The sequence below is a fragment of the Channa argus genome, chromosome 20 (genome assembly GCF_033026475.1).
Source record: "Channa argus isolate prfri chromosome 20, Channa argus male v1.0, whole genome shotgun sequence".
Taxonomy (NCBI): Eukaryota; Metazoa; Chordata; class Actinopteri; order Anabantiformes; family Channidae; genus Channa; species Channa argus.
In genome coordinates, this window is record NC_090216.1 from 14,208,795 (window position 1) to 14,229,000 (window position 20,206).

General features: G+C 39.5%; 1 protein-coding gene across 1 annotated transcript; it reads left to right on the plus strand.

Annotated features, from left to right (window-relative positions):
- The first annotated feature begins 153 nt into the window (after positions 1 to 153).
- Positions 154 to 18,149, plus strand: ubald1a (UBA-like domain containing 1a). The gene is made up of 3 exons (XM_067488128.1): positions 154 to 426; positions 1,084 to 1,143; positions 15,896 to 18,149. Exons 1-3 carry the CDS (start codon positions 319 to 321, stop codon positions 16,217 to 16,219), a joined length of 492 nt encoding a protein of 163 aa, XP_067344229.1. The 5' UTR covers positions 154 to 318; the 3' UTR covers positions 16,220 to 18,149.
- Positions 18,150 to 20,206: the final 2,057 nt, after the last annotated feature.

Below are 20,206 nucleotides of genomic sequence, written 5' to 3' on the forward strand. Positions count from 1 at the left end.
TTCAATTCAAATATCTTTAAGTATCAAAATAAGCATTCATCGTACGGCTGAAGACACGAGGATCAGAGACCCTCCGCTTGCAGCATACAAATCCCACCGGCAATACCGTCACTTGATTGGCTGCGACCTTCCGTCAATCACGCAATGTTCCTTCCACTACCGCTCCTACAGTAAATATTTGTGTTTGCTGAACCGGCTGTAATGGTGGACGACTGAGGTAGAGCAACGGAATACGAGCAGAGTGAAGAAAGAGGGGAAAACGGTCGAAAGTCTGCTTCATAGCCAGCCGCCGCGAGTAGGAGACGGGCTTCGTCGAAAATGGATGAACTCAAACATCAAGTCATGATTAACCAGTTCGTCCTGACGGCGGGTTGTGCGGCAGACCAGGCGAAGCAGCTTTTGCAAGCGGCACATTGGCAGTTTGAGGTAAAAGAAAAAGGGGAAATGCGAAGGCTTTAACATTCAGAGTCGCCCGGCTAATGTTAGCCACACGGCTAATGTTTATGTCTGACCGACCGTTAGTTCGACTGTAGCTGGTCTGTTTGTCTCTCGTTACTTTTTAATGAAACGCAGTTCAACACAAAACACAATAGTGGTGCTTATATAGCGTTTAGGTGGCCGAAGTCAGCCCACCATAACTTTTTCTGTCTTCAAAGTCCACATTTATGCTTTTGAGCTGGGCTAAATCAGAAGGCAGCACACAGCAATGCAGCAGGGCGAAGCGTACAGCTAGTTTATCCAATTAGACTGTACTCTAGATTAAATACTATAATCCGACACATGACAGCACAAAACAGGCGAGGCCAGCGAGGGCTATTACGCAATGAAGATGACCGCCGTGCTGGATCGACGAGCCTACAAAAGAGTAGTTTAATACACTATTGTATGTTCTGCGGTACATGCGATATAGATTTAACATGTATATTGCATTTTCTCTGCCGCAAGCTTCTTGTATTGTGTAGGTTTGAATGAAATAAACTCAGAAATGAGCGATGTTTGCACAGTGTTTGAATTTAGCTAAATGTGTTGCTCAGTAATTAATGTTACAAAAATGCAAATCATCTTCTCTGTGCTTTATTGTAGACTGCCCTCAGTGCCTTTTTCCAAGAAACAAATATTCCATATGGCCATCATCATCAAATGGTAAGTGCGAGCAAAGTGGGTAGTAAAAATATAGCTTACTTTTATATAATCTCAGCTAGTATAACTTTAAGATTATTACCAATATAGTATTGTTTGAGTGGGATGGGGGTCGATAAACAGCCTTTATAGGCCGAAAGGGATGATGTTGGACTAACAATAACAAAGCACATGTCGGCCATGTTGCGAGCTTCCAGAAATAAACACACAGGCAGGCATGCAGCTGCAGCAGACACACTGACAGAGAGAGAGGGAGAGAGGGAGTGCGTGTGTACGGTGTGTATGGGAGAAAGAAGGAGCGAAAATGATACATGTAGATACTTGAAATTCCTCATTTTTCATTGTATCGTCTGAGTTGCATAAAGGTTTAAGACAGGAAAGAAAAGTCAATTTCCAGGAAAAAGACAGCTGTCTCTGACAAATAGACCCTCGTGCTCTTGCAGTTGCCTTGGGTAATTTAGCTCTTTTGCTCTGATTGGTTTGTTACTAACCCTTCCACGACTTTAAGGGGCAGAAAAAGCAGATCGGACAAAACTGGAAGGTGTTAAGGCTGTAGGACACTCTGTAAACACAAGTTGAGTTGAGTTGAACATTATGAAATACCAGCAGTATTTGTACTATTAGCAGCAGCAACCCCCTTTTGGCAGTAGACAAGCCTTTGTTTGCAGCTGCATGCATGGTAGCATTCAGCAACATCTGCCCACTGGAAGAGCCTGACATGGATGTGAGGGGATTTGGGCTAAATCGCTCAATAATTCACCCTTACATTTCTCGAAGATATAGAGAGAGGATTCAGTCTTTATGGCAATGTGTGAGCGTTTATGTTGTTTAAGTAGTGTGGTATCGCCAGTCCAACCAGAACTGGCTCACAATGAGCTCAATCATTTTTATCACAGCTTTGTGATAAGAAAGCCAGATTTCCTTTATCACTAGATCAGTAAATACAAACATGTCAGTTCTCTATTTAGCTCATAAAATGTCTCACTTTAATTTAGAGAGTAAACAATTTGCCAAGAGTTGTCCTGTTCTTGTGCCAAATAGGACTGACTTGATTGCTGTAGACACTGGATAATAAAAGTCAGTATGCAGAGCACCTTTGTCTGTTTGTAGTGTTGTTCTAGACATGTTCTTGCATAATCACAAGTTCTTGTTCCTTTTTTTCTCCATATGTCAGAGTACTATGCATGCATTTATCTTTTGTGCATGGAGAGAGAGAGTCCCAACAATTGCTACAGTAGGACAGCATGTCCAACCTTTCTGCAGCTTATCAGACAGGCCAGTGTTCATTGGTATACAGATCTAATCTACTTTGCTCTCACTCGCACTCTTTAGTTTAGAGTAAACGTGAACAACATTAACTTACATTTCTGTTATACATAGTGTTGCCTCTGTTTGGTATTAAAACAGAAACTGAACTCATCCCTGAGATGGCTTTTTTGGCCAGAAGCCTAACCCTAACCATAGCTGCCCTAACAGAATGCCTGTAGACATGCAGTTCTTGGCAGCGTGGCAGTTTAGGACGTCATGTAGGTCAGTTAGTTTATGGATGCTGGCCAGTGAGCTGGTTTATGCTATTGTTTTTGAGGTCCATACACAATGTAAGAGCCTGAATGTGGTGTACCAAATCACTTTGCCACCTAAATTTGACATGGGAGAAAACCATTTGGGTACATAAGTGCTGTTTAAAACATATTTTTTTTATTTCTAAGCAAATCTAGTCTGGTTAGGATTTTTAAGCAGTGAGTAGGTTAATATTAAGTTTCTAAGCTTTTTCAAGATATATTTCCTTTACCTCTGCATCATTTGTGCAATTAATGCCAGAAGGTTCTACCTTAAATCAAATAGTAAGGTTACCAGTACAAGTTTGTACAATGCCATGGAGGGTGGAGGATTTAGCTAAAGCTCTTCTTATCATAATTTCCTCTTACTTATAGTCCCAAGCCCAGGGGAGTGCCTCTGCTCTGGCACATGATGTAAAAGAACTGAAATCTTTGCAGAGGTCCACAATGAAGACTGTACAAATAGTTTGTTTTTGCTGACATGTGCTTATGTCGCTATGTATGAGCCTTTTCACCACATGTAAATGTTATCTTGAACAGATTGTTCTTATACCTGTGTATTTAAATGAAATCATCTAAGCTTACATCTGTGTTCTATGATGGACAGCCAGCCCCTAAGCTCAGTTGAACCTGCTCTGTGTTTTGTACAGTCCTTCCTTTTCTACTCCCAGTTTTCTCCTCCATACACACCCAGACCATACAAACACAGCACCACATTCCTGCTGAATGTAATGCTTGCACCAAACCAAAATGGGCCCTTTCACAGTGAAAGAGGGTCCTAGCTCACAAGCTGTAATACTCTCAAATGACAAAACATTGAATTTAAATTTCCCATTCACGCTTCCTATTAGTAATTCCATGATCGTATTTGCTCACACTTTGAATGCACTATTTTTTTAAGCTGCAGGCTATAAGCAAGCATAATGCACAAATTCTTGTATCCCTGTATTTTTTTCTTTCTCATACCAAGCTCATTGTAAGGCATCGCCTGTGTAAAGTGTGAGCTATTTGTGATAATTTAATTACCGAAAATGTGCTCTTATAAATCTGCAGTGTCCCATCAGTGCAAATAATAGACAGAAAATTGTTTCTTTTTAATGGGTTATGGGTTTTTTCCCAGTAGAAAGATTTTCATTAAGTACCTTTGTTTCCATTCATCGTGGGTTTTGGAGATCTAGTCTGGACAGTGTAACATCTTACTGTTTTCAAGTATCTCTATAAATTTGAAAGACACATTTCCACACCATATCAGTTATTTCCATAATTTACATGTCTCCATGTGGGGGCACATATAGTCAAAATAAAGTAAATGAATCCTTATGTGACCACATGGGAGGAAGTAGCACAGCTGGATGACTTCCACTGCTGTCTGGGAACATGTGACCCCATCATGTGACTAAGCTGGGAAACAAGCTAACTAAGCCACAAAGTCTGGTTTTCATGTGTTTAATTTCTGCTACAGATAGCTGATAAAAAGTTAAACTAATGTCCTCATGTGGCAGCCCTTGCCTTCAAGTCAGAGTTTTATGTTGTCTTTGGTAAGCCAGAGTAATACAATTAATATCTTTCAGATTCAATCTCCTTTCCCTCTTGAATCATACTGGCACTCTTTTTTTATGTATTATAAACTTTACTCCTGCAGTAAAAACAAAAGAATGCTTCCCCATCTTGAAAGTTCCATAAATTGAAAGAGTCAGTGAGTCAGATCTTTTTATTTTTAAATTCTTTTAATAATAAGTCATTTTCAGCCGTATTTATTCAAAGAACTTTTACAGTTTCCTTCTACTGCTTAGCACAGCCCAGTTGGGCCCACATACCCACCCCGGGAGTCTTGAAGGAACAGCTACATGGTTTAAATGATCAACTTTTTTATTGTGCTGTAATTGCTATTCGTTAGTGGGCATCACACACAAGGTGAATGAAACTATAACTTCTTTTTTATGAAGGGCAATGTTCAGCTCTGACGGCTTTAGTACAGTCACATAGCATAATAGTATTGGGCACTGCAGGGCAGTGATAAAAGTGGGCGTGAGGTTGTTGGTTGTTTAAGGGCTGTTTCCTGGCAGTGTGAACACCCACCAAGAGAAAGGGGGAGAGCTTAGTGTGTGTGTTTCTGGTAACTACAAACATTTGGTTTGGGTGTCCGGGTGTGGCTTAAAAAGGCTTTTTAGAAATCCCAACTTTTCTCAGTCATGTAAGCTCTCATCTCTCTGAGATTTGAAGTGTGTGGTGTGCCCATGCAGACGAGCAGAGGTGCAATTACCTTCATAAATCATGATGTGACAACATGGAAGACCTATTATTTCTATTTCTTCTTTATGACACCATGATGATGGATGAAGGCTAACTTAAGTACAGTATATAAATGATTCTTTTTGATGCTAGTGAGAAATCAGTGGAAACAAGTGTGGAAGTGTGTTTGTCCCATACTTTAGGTTTCACTTGGGTAATGTTAGGACAATGGCAGGTATCTGGGTTGAGAATAAAATAACCATGTTAAAACAAAGCTGCTTTGTGTCTGCTACAATAAAAAAACAAAACAATCTCTGTTCTGTTATAGACATACTTACTGAAGTTATTAAGTGCAGAATGAGGTGAAATGCAGTTAAGCTATTTTCTCCCTCTGATTGGGCGTTTCGATGTGATTTCATGGGTATGCATGTGCACTTTAATCTCCTGGGTGTGCATGCAGCAGTGTGTCTCAGATTTCAGAATTAATCATGTCTAGATCATTAAATGTTGTTAATAGACGTGCACGCATGTGTTCCTGCATAGTGTGTGTGTATGTGAAGTTGAACCTGTGTGTTGTACAGCCATGCCAAGCAGTTCACCACATCTGAAGAGGCTTGGCCTGTGCTCTGCATGTTCCAGCGTGTTGCCCTGCGTGTTTCCAGGAGCACGGCTTCCCAGAACTCACTAACCACACACACTAAGCCATGTGCACAGACACACAGGAACTTTGGCTCAAGGGACTCAGGGAGTGGGAATCCATGTGGGATGCCTGTGAGGACCAGATGTGTTTATGAGCGGTGAAGTTACACTGAGTTTCACACTGGTTGTTGGAGTCACTGAGTACACATAAAAGGCTTAGGCCTATGGCCTAGGAAACACTAGAAGCACATGGTGACCTTACCGCTGAATAAAGAGATAGTTGGCACATTGTGCAACCAAAGTATGTTTTCTCAGGTTAATTTTGGCACTGCAGCCAGGCCCCGCTTGCTTATGCATAGTCCTACTATCCCTATGCGTTTACCTTCCCTATTCTCATTCATCTGTTTCCTGCCTCAGGTTTATAATCCCTGACTCCATGCCAGGCCCTGTTTGAGCCTCTCATCTGTGCTTTTCAGTTTCAGTGTTTTCTGATCTGATTTATAATAAGCTCTAGTTAAAATACCTCCATCTAAGCTCATATTGATTTTGCCACTGTTTTCGAATTTACCAAAAATTCATTTTTGCAATTAAAATCATTTAAAACAGTGTTTGGATTAAATAAATCTACCCAGCCCAGCCAGATGTTTTCCTTTTCTGTCCTCACGTTTGTTGTCCACTCTACAAACACTTACAAGATTCTATACACTGCTTATTTACATGAATAGTTTCTTCTGACAACACAAATTTTGAGTTTTGTTGTGAAATCTCTATCAGATATAGTTCAATGGTTGAGACTAACACTGGACATTATATGTGAAGTGAAAGAGAAACAAAATTTGTACTTCAGTTTAATGTGTAGCCTTAGTAAAGCTATCTTTTGGTAAGCTAAACCTTAGTGTTTATCATACTGTAATTATGTTCGTCATTTTTGTTCTCCCTCACGATGACTTTTGGCCCAGTCATTTCTGTTGCAAGCCTGTTACTAGTCGACAGACCAAACTCCTTTTTCAAGATAGGAGTAGGCCACCAAATACCTATTGTTAGCAGTACAGATTGCACAGTTGGTCAAACAGAGCACATGCTCCTCTGTGGTTCTCCTATTTCTGTCTGTAGCTGCTTTTTTGTGTTTCTGTTCTTTTTCTGTCACAGCTAATGTCTTCTTTGTGGTTGTGTCTCATTCTACTCTTTATATTATACAGGGTTATAATAAACATCAAAACAGCATAGCCTGGTTAATGATCAGCTGAGTCCCTTGTGAGCACAAATGCAACTATGTCCTTTATACAATACTCTCACCCAAAGAATTAGAATAAGTGCTAGAAGCTATGCACTTAAATCTTTAATAAAAAAAAAACAAAAAACTTTCTGCTCTCTTGCACTTGTATCTCATGAACTGTGAACACTTTTCTGATAGGACTTTGCTTTGATGTTTTCTCCTTGACTTATATGTTTGCTGCCTTGTACCTCACTTGTAAGTCGCTTTGGATAAAAGCGTCTGCTAAATGACTAAATGTAAATGTAAGCTGGGTGAGGCGGAAAGAGTGATGGGTCAAGGGTGAGAAGGGGAGGGGACAGTCATTTGTAACCTTCAATAACACTTGTCATCTTCTTTTATTTAGTTTTGGAAAGAAACCTACCCACACCGGCCACTTCATTAGCAATACCTGTACAAACAGTCATCAAATACAGCAGCTCTGCCATGAATTCAGGTTATAGGGAGTACGCTACGGTGGGCCTGTTTTCACCACCCTATTTAAAAAGAATGAGAGCTAAAACCGTCTTAGAACCATCTGTTAATATAATGCACTTCAGTACAATTCCCCCACCCACCCACCACCTCAATGCAAATGCTGGATTTCCCTTAATTTAATTGTTATTTTATTTATTGTTTTCAAGTGGGTCTAAAATTTAATTTCACGTAGTATTTGATTATTAGACTTTGGTTTCTCATTCATAGTATTCAGTAATCATTGTTACGAAATGCTCATTATTTCTGTGGTTATAGTTGACATTAGGGCTCGGAAATATTATTGGAAAATAATAATAAAGATAATATTGGAAATGATTAATTTGGTGATGCATTGTCTGTGACTGCGCTGTTGCATTCAGACTGTAGGCTACCTGTGTTTTAGAAGCATTAACAGCCTAAGGTGCAATTACTGTGGGTGGACATGTACGTTTTTGTTTTTGGTATTGTTGCACAGCTTCTCATTAATATTTACAATATTAAAAAACATACTTTCTAGTAATGTTTATCTTGACCAACATGGGACATTAAATTAAAATGGTGAATCTTTCAGAAGTTTGAAAGAATTGAGATTACATTTTTTTGGCCATATTTGCCAGCCCTACTTGACATACTATAATTTTAATATATCTTAGTTGCATTGGAACACAACAAAAGTAACAAACACAGTGCCAGAGTACAGACCATAAAACACTCCCTATTTAAACATTTACTCTATTAAGCAGGTACAATAACATACAGTTAATGCAGTAGTAGCCTACGCAGTGTAGTCTTTTCCCATATTCTCTTTCTTTTTACCTCTACTTTCATTGTGTTTCAGTCTTGACAAAAAGGCAATTTCTGAACTTATCTATTTATTTCTCATTTCAGATCTTTTGTGAGTTGGCACAAGTTTTATTGAATTTATTCCTTTCTTCTTTTAATTGTATATGTATGTAGGCCCCATTTCCCCAGTCTGCAGAGGGGAGCGGCCAGAATCATATATAAACCAGTATATTATATGATTGTAAAGCAACAGTATTAGAGAAAACATTAGATTGCAGTTATGTCTATAGGATTCATTTTTATGATCTGACTAATTATTAGTAAATAAAAACCTACAAGGTAAATAAAAAAATTCAAAAATCCTTCAATGGAGTAATGGAATGTAACATGGACTCAAAGAAACCTTATTTATTGGAGACAGTGTTGGAAAATGAGTTGGTAAAATGTTGGAGTGAACAACACACCCCATTCCTGTGAACTTAGCTAAACATCATGGACTTATCATGGAATTATCCCCAATCTGAGGTCATTTGTAAATGGAGGAGGTGATACTCCAGAGAATTCACAATGAGTGAATGGGCATGTTGATGACGTCCATTTCCTGCTACTGCCCCGAAACTGTGCAAATACAAACACCCAAAGGTTAAGAACTCATTCAGTTATACAAACACAACAACAAGACATTGTTGTTGTGTTTGTATAATGGAAGGACAAAGGAAATTTGTGAACTTCTGTCGGTAAGGAAAGATCTGAATATCTGCAAACAAATATAAGGAACAGCTAGAGATTCTGTGGTATACGAACAGATCACCAAGCAAAACACTGCCACTTCCGCAGCTTTGTTTTTGCGTCATGTTCTGCCCCCTGCTCGAAGTCCCCAAGCACCAACCCCGGCCCAATTACACAGAGTATTTTTTCACAAGTGAGAATGCATCTTGCACGGACTCTCCCGATGTTGGCTACATGCCTGACAATGTCAGCACCTGATTCTCCTAAAATTCTATAGAGTTCATGTCTGAAACACGCCTAACTGTACTACAACAGGAATTAAAGTGGACATAGACCTGCATCATCTGTGTTGGCAGGTTTGAGGGGCACTGTCTTCACATGCCCAAACAAAACCGAAGGAGTGAATATTTCTTAATGCATGTAAGCTGCTCTTAACATGGGTGACATGAATCCACCTAAGACTAGTCCAGACTGGATGCTGATGAAACCAAAGCTTTCTCCAAAACTTTACACCAGTTTATAGCATTATAATCTGGAACATACACTGATAAGTGGGAGTTGCATTGTGTCTTTGTAGATTTAGAGAAAGTGTATGACAGGGTGCTGAGAGAGGAGCTGTGGTATTGTATGAGGACGTCTGGAGTGGCAGAGAAGTATGTTAGAGTGGTGCACGACATGTATTAGAGCTGTAAGACTGTGGTGAGGTGTGCTGTAGGTGTGACAGAGGAGTTCAAGGTGGAGGTGGGTCTGCATCAAGGATCAGCTCTGAGGTGGAGGAAACTCTAGAGAGGTGGAGGTCTCTTAGAGATAAAGTCAGAGAGGCCAGATTGAGGTGGTTTGGACATGTTCAGAGGAGAAACTGTGAATATATCAGTAGAAGGATGCTGAGGTTGGAGCTGCCAGGCAGGAGGTCTAGAGAAAGACCAAAGAGGAGATTTATGGATGTAGTGAGGGAGGACATGAAGTTAGTTGGTGTGAGAGAAGAGGATGCAGAGGACAGGGTTAGATGGAGGCACATGATTCGCTGTGGCAACCCCTGAAAGGGAACAAGCTGAAAGGAAAGGAAGAAGAAGATACTGATGAGCCACAGATTAACACCATCTGGTAGTTTTAATGTTAACAGTAATTCACATGATATCAATCATAGTCAGCATTCAAATGATAAGTGTCAAAACACACAGAACACACACCTTTATTTTTATTGTATTATTTTTATTTTGAGAAACAAAAATTCACAATTCACAATGTTTCATTTATCAGTGTTGAAATAATAGTAGCTAGACAGGAAATGTCTGGAAATGTGGATGAAGAACCAAACCTTATAACAGGGTAATAAAAAATTGGCTAACATTGGGATTTTAATGTTGACAGATTTTCTGTAGTGAAGAAACATTTTCAGAAATTCCACTGACACATCATTGTTGGCCTTTGTTACTTTGAATAATACCCAAAATCCACTAATCAAATTTTGTAATGTTTGGACCCTGCAACAGATCCAAAAAAGATACTGGATTTCAGTTTGAACACACAACTTCACTTCTTCTTCTTGCCTAAAAAATTTAATTTTTATTTTTATGGTATTACTGTGTATTGTAGTATATACTGCTGAAAGACATTATCAGTGAACATTATATTGAAGAGCAAGTTAAATACTACTATCTATTAAAGTAAGCTAGTAGGCCCAAGAAGGGAAACATCAGCCCACATGTTCCACCATAATTCTTGTGTCTCACAGATCTCTCAGCACAGCTTGCTGCAAGCTTTGACACACAATGTGTGAGCTGTACGCAACAAGCCAGACTGAAGCTGTAGGGAGAAGAAGACAGTGAGAGGGAAGTGAGAGAAAGAGAGAATGATGTCACAGGTTCATAAGGATGCTCACTGAAATGAGAAAATGAGAGTGCTGGATAAAGAGATGCTGAGGTCAGTGTAGTGTTTTGCTCTTTGTATTGTTTGAAATTTAAAACAATTTGAATATATAAGTAATATTTTGTGAACAGTGCTAAAACCACAAGCCTCTTTTGAAGTAGATTATTGTTGTGTATGAAATAAGAACAAAGAATGAAACGTAACTAACCTTTGTAGGAAATGGACAAGAGTAATTTGGTTGAATATGACATTTTGGGTAAGTAACGAAGTCTGTTTATTTGCTTCAACTAAATTAGTATAAACAAGCTGACCAAGTTTCATTAGAAGAACTGAGTTAAAAGTTGTGCGTTGGATTATGACATTTAACTGGACTATGCACAGCTTTGGAAGAGAGTAGAAAGCTTCTCTTTTCAAACTGGCACATTCAAACTCTCTATTTCTATGGAATGTGGTTGGTTACAGTGTAATTAGCTTCAGTGCATCTATGTTTGTGGACAGACAGGCATGTTTGTACACAAATGGAGCTGTGTTTAAAGGTTGTCAGCCTCACCACCAGCTCAGGGCAGGTATGTTTAGAGTGGTCACTCCCAGCCAGCCATGTGTCCCTTAAGCTGGACTCAGCAAACACTCTTGAGAGGGTGGACAGGACTGTGCTGCAGTGACCACAAAGCCAGTTCTGCCTCAACCCTGTCCTGTTAATAGGAGATCTGTACTGCTTCCTCATAACAACCATCCCCATGGCAACTCCTCTTTGTTGGCTCTGTTTTGAACACAAACTGCTTCTTGCTGTCTGTTCTGTCTCACCATCTGTAGATCAAATAGCTTCTGTAACGCACTTTCTGTTGTATATGCTGTTACATAAAACGTGCATATACTCATATTGAAGGCTCTCACCTTGACACAACAATAGCTGTTAACATCTGCTTCTGTTTCTAAACACTGGCTGATTTAACAAATATTATGTGACTGGTGTTAGTGCTGTTTTGACTTGGGAGCTATATTGTTTTTTTCATCATTAAGACAAATCTTCTGGACTGACTGAATGTCTAGTTTTAAAATGTTTACTGTTTAACTTATGTCAGTGCCCACAGGTAAAAAGGTGGTATTTTTGATATTAAAACAATGCCTTATCAAACCCATAGTAATGAAAAAGACCAATCATTCTTCTGTCCCTCTTGACATGCTTTCATTCTGTCCCTTGAGCTAAACATACTTTCTAGATATCACATCATTTTCACCCATATTGCTAGTATACAGGAAACTGATTTTCTCAGATGAATTATTAACCCTCCCATTGCAGCCCATGTGTCTCAGTTACACACATCGCTCTCTGTGGCTTTTCGCTGCTTTCTTTCACATAAAGGGGAAAATGCACAGTAATCTGCTTCCTCAGTTTGCTGCACAGAAACATCTGCTTCTAATTTGTTATGGAATCATTAGGGCTGGACCCGAACATTCAAGTACATTCGTTCTTTTAGTACATACATATTTATTTATTTATTCAAATGTTTGTTTTGTTATTTCTAACATAAAATTGCATTTAGCACTTCCAAAACACAGATGAGCTACACTCAGTACTGTTCCTCTATACCAGGGGAACTCATTTATGATTTAAGGAGGCCCAGATAGAGAACATTTCCTCATGTACAGATCCACACGATCATCATGTTTAAGTTGCAGGTTTTCTGTACTGCTGTCTAACAGTACAAAACCGCTGCTCTATACTGTTAGTGGCAGACAGAGGCACAAACTAAATGGTATCTTCATGTAAAACACACACCCAAAGGCAAATGATAGGTCCACTCAAGAAACATCACTAACATCCAGAGTTTAAGGTACAGTCCAGTGAGTTTCGTTAGCTTAGCAGTGAGCATGAGTCACACACCAGTGACACAAATGCCCAGATTTTGTTAGCACATAGAACCTATGTTCTTATCAGAGATTTGGTGAGTTTTAAGTTGTGGAGATTCTGAAAAACATCGCCAAAGTACGTTAGTTCTCCTGCCATAACAGGTCAGTAGAGGAGTGCTGTCTTAGCTTTGCGAGTACAGTGTTACTCAAATTATGATATCTTGCACACAGTCAACTGTTCATGTTATATATATATATATATATATATATATATATATATATATATATATATATATATATATATATATATATATATATATATATATATATATATATATATATATATATATATATATATATATAATTAATTTTATTTATTTTTTATTTTTTTACTATTGCCTGCCAATTCAATGTAATTCTCTGGCTTTTTTTCCTCCCATCTTCCCTAAATTTGAATGATTGAAACTATGTTTTAGTTGAACAAAAGATAAGCAGGTAAGCCAGTCTAACCACTGTAACAGGCTCAGGTAAACACACTGCGTAAATTAAAAGATGGGACCCACGTCCCCTTAACAGTTACGTGGTGTGGCCCAACTTCACATTCTCTATTTCCTTACTACTAGTACTGAAACTCTAGACCTAATAAAGATCATATTTGGGACAGCACTTGAAACCGTGAAGTTTTTACCACTGTTGCTGTTTTGCTGCACTGGTCTGCTCTGGTAACTTGCTCTGATACTGCAGGCTTGAAGCTCGATACTTCAGCACAGAATCAATATGATGTGATGTCCTTTCTTGTGTATGTTAGTTGGGTTTCCATTTTACTGCTGCTGACATATCTGGGGTCTGCTGATGCTTCTAGCAGTTGAAAAAGATAAGCAGTCAGATCCAGGCTCAGAAAACCTGGCAGAGAAGACAACTGCTGTGTTTCTGGACCAGATTCTCTTTCCTGTGGGTCAATACTGTCTGCATCTTCATTTCTGCCCAAGGTCCCCTGAATAGACAGACACACACATATTAGCACACAGAGGTGTGTTGTGTTAATTTATGAGTAGAAGAGTGTGATGTGCTAGAGTTTTAAGGGTGTTTTGAAGTGGGTTTTGTTGTCAGCCTCCCTCACCTATGTTTCCTGTTTGGTCTATGGGTAAATAGGAACAAAAAAGTGCATTAACAGGTAAGATGTTTATTAGCTCAATGCAGGTGTATATTTATACCCATTTATCTGTTTGTCTATGGATGAGTAAGTTATGTAAAGGTCTAACAGGCAAAGCTGAGAAGTCATATGTCAGCATTTTCTGTTCCTAGGCAATAATCGGAGTCAGAAGGGCTTATCTGTTGTTTTCTACCTTGGTACCTTTTACAAGGCTGAAGAAGTGCTGCCCATTGAGTACAGGAAGGATGACAGAGGTCACTTAAGCATTCTAGGGTGTCTCTTTACCACAGGAAACAGCCTGAGAGACCTGAGCCAGCGTTTCCGGTTAGACTGCACAGTGAACGCGTTCACCTTTCATAACAGCTTGCCTCTCTGTGAACCTCTGGCTCAGTTTAGACCAGCAAAGCCCCACCTCTGACTGTGTATTTGTGAAAGTAACCTGCAAGCCACAGCACTTTTAGGGGGCATAGTGATCCGATGACACCCCCAAGGGAGGAGTAGTTTTTCTGTCACTCTGTATTTTTTATTTATTTTCTTTAAAGACTCCGTTGCTCTAATGCTGCATGTCAGTCTGAGCATCCTGGGCTACGGAGCCAAGGGTACAGATTAGATACCACCGTTATGTTTGTCAGCAAAGAGAATGTTGTTTTCCAGCATGTTAACATTTTTTGTCCACTCTTCATGTGTGACTGCAACTCTCTCCCAGTAGCTGATTCAGTCTATTACTCTATGTCTATGACTCCTAATTCCATAAACTACCCTCTTAAAGAGACCTTCAACCTGAAACTGTAGTTATTGGAATATTGTTGCGGTGTAGAAATACTGTACCTTAGAGGATGCTCTGAGGGCGTTTTAAGGGCATAATAAGTTTAAGTGGGTTAAAACCAAAGCAGTTGGAGGGCTGAAGATTTATATTAGAGGGTTAATAAAGTTAATAATTTCAGTTATTAGCTGAGCTGTTTTCTAACATCGTTGATGTTTTGGGTTAATTTATCATGTAGGTGACTGCTCTGTTAACCTCCCTGTCCAGGCCCATATTTTTAGAAGGCAGGCCTCCTGGCTTAATATGGCTCCACCTCTGCTTCCCTATGGAACACAGTAGGTTGTTGTTTTCCTGGTTTGGGAAATAGAAGAGGAAGCATGGCACAGAGAAGTGTGTGAGAGGGTGTGCAGGGAGGACAATGATGACAGTGAGGTTGTTCACATAGGCTCTTAGCTGCAGGGTGGAAGGTTCAGTTTTGTTCCTTCTACATAGATGGATTGTGTATGTAAGTGAGTAAGTGTGCTACTAAAGGAACTCCTGACAGGACAACGATAACATTGCTGGCACAAAAGAGGGTCACAGCAGGTTACTGCACTGGGGATGTATTATAGACAAGAAGACGTGTGTGTATGTGTGTGTGCCCGCGTGCGTGTGTGTGTGCGTTCACAAAGCAGAAATGGCTGTTATTCTCCATCTAATCAAGTTTATCTGGTCTGCTAAATCAGACGCCATGGCATAGTTGAAACAGGAAGTGGATGTTAACAAAGGACTGTAATGTCATCATCAGGACCCTCTGGGGAAGCAAAGAGGCTCAGGGATTCCCCTAAATTTCCCTTCAGTTAACCAAATAGTTTTCCTCCTCTAAAGACATATGTTCCTGTTAAACTTGTTAAAGCTTTTTTGTGTGGTTATTTGTGAAATAATGTTTGTTTGTTTATGTTCACAGACAATGATTTTATTATTGAATCTGCTCTGGAGTTAGAATTTACTATACCAGGTTTTAGTTTTGTTAGTTTTGTTATTTATTTATTTTTTGTTTTAGTTAAAAGAGCAAAACCTTCTGTTTAGCCTTTCTGATTTACACACTAAACAGAATTTTATTATACAAGAGGTACCATTTATTCCACTGACGGTGGTTTCAATAAAACAGAATGTGATGACACAAGTTGCATTTGATTCTCCAGTAATTATTTGTCACGGTTTGGTTTATAAAATCAAGTGATCCGATTTTTTATTTATTTATTTATTTTTGGTTAGTGATGGTATCTTCAAATAACGTGATGCTGCAACCAATTCTGTCTCTTGCCACTGTAGAAACTGTGCTAAACAGAAAGTCTTGTCCTGTGTGGACTTTTAGATACGTGCAGTGTTTATGGTTGTCTAATTCAGTCTAATTCAGTCTTTAATAATTCAGTCAATAATCATCCTCTCTTCCTCCTCATCCTCAGATGTGCACCCCAGCCAACACACCAGCGACACCCCCCAACTTCCCGGACGCATTGACCATGTTCTCACGGCTGAAGGCTTCTGAGAGTTTTAACAGTGGCAGCGGTGGGAGCCCAATGGCGGCCTCTATGGCCACCTCACCTCCACCCCCTCAGGTCGGTGGCTGGGGGCTCTCAACAAACGTGCCTAACGTGCCACAGCCGCCACAGGGACTCTGGACTCAGGGGCAGCCCCCCATGCAGCCCTGCCCAACCTGGCCCACAACCGTAAACCCGCACACAGGAGCTGAGCAGAAGGCTAGTGTAGCAATGGAGGCTGAGAGATGAAGGGCCGAATAGGACTATAAAGCCCCCCTCCACTTCCACCTCGAAGAGGGAGGGAATTAGGAATACAAGCAGGTTGGGTATGATAGGTGGGGAATGAGTGGAAATTGTTTTTTCTTTTGTTTGTTTTGTTTTTTCCAAAACACAGATGGATATAGAAAGAGATGGAAACTACGCAAACCAAGAACTCAACATGGACCATTTAAGAAGAGGAGAAAACCAATGCAAATGTCAACACGAAAAGAGAAAAAAGTTACGCACACACATAGTAATAAGAGAGTAACTGAAGTATTTGTTAGGTTTTTCCTAAGTAAATGCATAGATAAGAGAAATATTATTAAACTTAAAAAAACAAAAAAAGTGTCACGTCCAAGGATTCTCTGTGATGTTTAAGGACATTCAAGGCAGCAAACTTAAATTTCAGTTTTTTTGTTTAGTTCTCTTTTCCTTTTCTTTTCAGCCGGTGTTTTTGCCACTGGTCTCCTGTGTTTCTGCAACTGTCTGTGCTGCATGAGGAGAGGAACGAGCAATGCAGTGTTTTACACTTAAAAATCATCACACACTTAAGTGTGAGTGCGTGCGCATGGGAGTGGATGGTCAGTTCGTAATCAAAATATACACACACACACACACACACACACACATCCATACACATACACATATCTATATAGATATATAGATAAATATCTATAAATGTGTGTATATATACTGTATGTATATTTACATATGCAGAAACACACACACACATATTAGTGTTTAGAGAAACACCTCCATACTGTCATCCCCATCGTCAAAGGTGGGACTGTTCTTACCTCACCTGGTGGTCACCTGACTTCTTTCAGCCAATCAGGGATTCTTCTTAAACCAACCGTTGCCGCCGCCACAGGACATTTTTAAAGGTCTTTTCTTAAAGGAAGCAGCCACTCTGGTTTATGCTGACAGATTCTTGCTGCAGTGGCTATTTTTCCAGACATAGTTTTAAACCTGGACTCAGACCCAGACTACAGCTCTCCACTGTATATTTTATTTTCTGGAGAATTGAGTTATTACAAGGAAAAATTAGAAGTTATGGTTTAATGTAATGTCACTGATGATGCTAATTGTTTGGGTTTTGTTGAAACGTTAAGGGAGGTTGATTTAAATTGGTCGGGACTTAAAGTTGATCTTTCTTTTTTGTGGAAAGGGTGAAACAAGTTGCTAAAATGGCTACAGATTAAAAAAAAAAAAATGACTACTCCATATTTGTAAACAGAGTTGCCACTTTGCATGATGTGTTTAAAAATGTGTAACATCTTTTGTAGCAAACATACATGAGGTTGAGGCATGTATATGGGAGGGCAGCTTTGGGAAGCTCACCGGCTGTTTGGGGACACTACAGACTGCTCTCAGAGTACACACACACACACACACACACACTCAGAAACTGTACTACAGAGGAGTTTTTACAACATTTAGGTCACTAGTTTTGACCAGTCCCTGGTCCATTGATACTGCTGAGGGACAGTTCAGGGATGATCCTGGCATATGGCAATATTTTAAATGCAGGGTCTGTCCCTTTTTTAGTTTGTCCTGTTTAGATTATTTTTACATTCGACAAAGAAGAGTAAGAAAAATATTTTGAGCAGCTGGGGGTGTTTTTAAAAAAAAAAATAGAAGAATTGTGGCTATTATAATAAATAAATAAATAAATAAATAACAAACTTCCTTTTTTATTCTTTAGACTTAACTAATATTTGAGTTCATCCTGTTTTTCATGCTTCATACTTTATTCGGTTAAATCAGAACATTTCTGGGTGGACCTGTTCCTAAATGGTTTCTCATGTATGCCCACCCACCCCTTGTATGACTGTATGAGACCATTCCCACAATATTTGTGGACTACCTGATAATTAACTTATCATTTTTGTGAACCTAAATAAATATTGTATGTCAATTTGGTGTGATTGAATATGATTTTGACTTTTTTATGAAACCCGATCAGTGTGTGTAATAATTACAGTAGAAAGATGGTTGTGTCTTAATGTCACGCTGTGTTGCCTTCTCAGCCAGGCAGATCACAAAATCCTGTTCAAACCTCTGTCTGTCTCACTCTCCCTCTCTGACAACTGAAGCAATCTGATGCAGTGCAGTGAAAGATGGAAGGGCTGGAGATAAAAGCCAAAATGGAGAAAAAGAGGGAGTTCAGCTCTGGAGCCATCGCTATCTTCGCCTCCCTGAATCTGTGGCTCTTTACATGTAAACACAAACAAATACCAGCTGTCCACACACATAATCACCATACATAAACACCCATTACACACACCCACACATGCCAGTGGTGTGGTGATGGTGGTCGTAAAGGAGGGGTCACAGAGTTCTCCTATGTCCTGACCTCATCCACCCCAGCTGCCTCCTGCTCTTCGGGAGATTCCATTTGCTGATTGGTTGATTTTGTGTGCCAGTCTTTGAACGGCTGTGCTGTGTCAGGGAGCTCAAGCGACTGCCGACAACTTGGCATGTGCTACCGCAGTGCATGTGAGCATGTGGGAACAGGAGTGGCTCAGTATATGGAGGCACTAGCTGGGATCTCAAGAATTATGTCACAAGTTAATGACGGCACAGGATTATTTACAAGTACTGAATTGGACAACCATTCAGTCTTTTTTAAACCATTCACAGACAGTGATTTACAGAGACTTTTAACTTTTTATTTTGATGATATCTTTCCTAGTTTTAAGACTAACAGCGACTATATTTTTAGAACAATGGTTTGTGTTAAATCTGTGTGTGGGGGGCTAATCAAAACACACTACTGTGTATATTCAAAATTGTGTCTTGTTAGCACAGTGAAGTGATACAGCTCTGTTCAGTTTCTATATCCTTCACACATAACCAGGACGCTGCTTTCTGGGTCACTGGATGGTGTGGACACAACTTCACAGATGGTACATAATCAGTATACCTGTCTTGATTCACGTGTAAATATTACTGTGTTAGTTACTGTTTACTGGAAGGCACTTTAAGGTTTAACACCAGTAAATTTGTTTGATCTTAATATGTTAACCGTATTTTCCGTAAACCAAGCAGATGGCACTTGACATGCTTTTCGGGCTCTTTTGGCCTCTACAGTTCAGCTTATTTTCATTTTAGGCTACCAGGTTGTGTAACCTAGCTAACAAAAGCACCGGTAATTATAGTTTATGCCAGCAGAAAATGGCAGTTCTCATTCCCGTTGCCAGTGTAAATGAATGGTCTTATCTTGTTGCCTCACACCATCATCAGCCATCAGCCATCCTTGAGTGGAATTCTTCGAAACTGGTCTCTAGGATGAATTTGATTTGATAATTGTGGACTTGCTTTGCATCAGCATAATAGCGCAAAATTAGCTTGTACAAAAGGTCGAAAAGTATTTTTTTCATCAAATTACAATAATAAGGCACATTCAGCCAATACTGAAGTTCTTTCATTATCAGGTCACCTCTAGGTGATGATGGGTAGGAAAACAAAATGGACACAGTGACATTGTGTGTGTTTATAACATGGCACTTCAGTTCCTCCTTATCTCTCTACAGCAAGACGAGCTGCAGTTAGCAGCAGGAAGTGGGAAACATGACAAATACAGTACAGTACTTATACATAGACATACTGTACATGCTATAGATGCTCACAAAGTGCCTCGCAGACATTAGGCACAACAAGAAAATTTGTCAGATTAAGAGAATGTTAAGTCTGGAGAAAAAGGCAACTGAATGAAAAGTTTCATAACAGGGAAAGAATTATCAAAATTTAAAGGGTAACTAAAAAAGTATAGTAGGAATAAAGAGACTTAGACGTTGGCTGTTACGACTGTTGGGGTGTTGTTGGCCGGCAGCAGTCAAGGTTCTTAAAAAAAAAAAACAATGAGCAGCTCTGTGTCCTTATGTTGCCACATCAATCACTGAGCCCGTCTCAAGCCGGATGTTGATTCTAGTTTGTTTTCTCTAAAACCAACAATACAAAACTCTGTCTCGA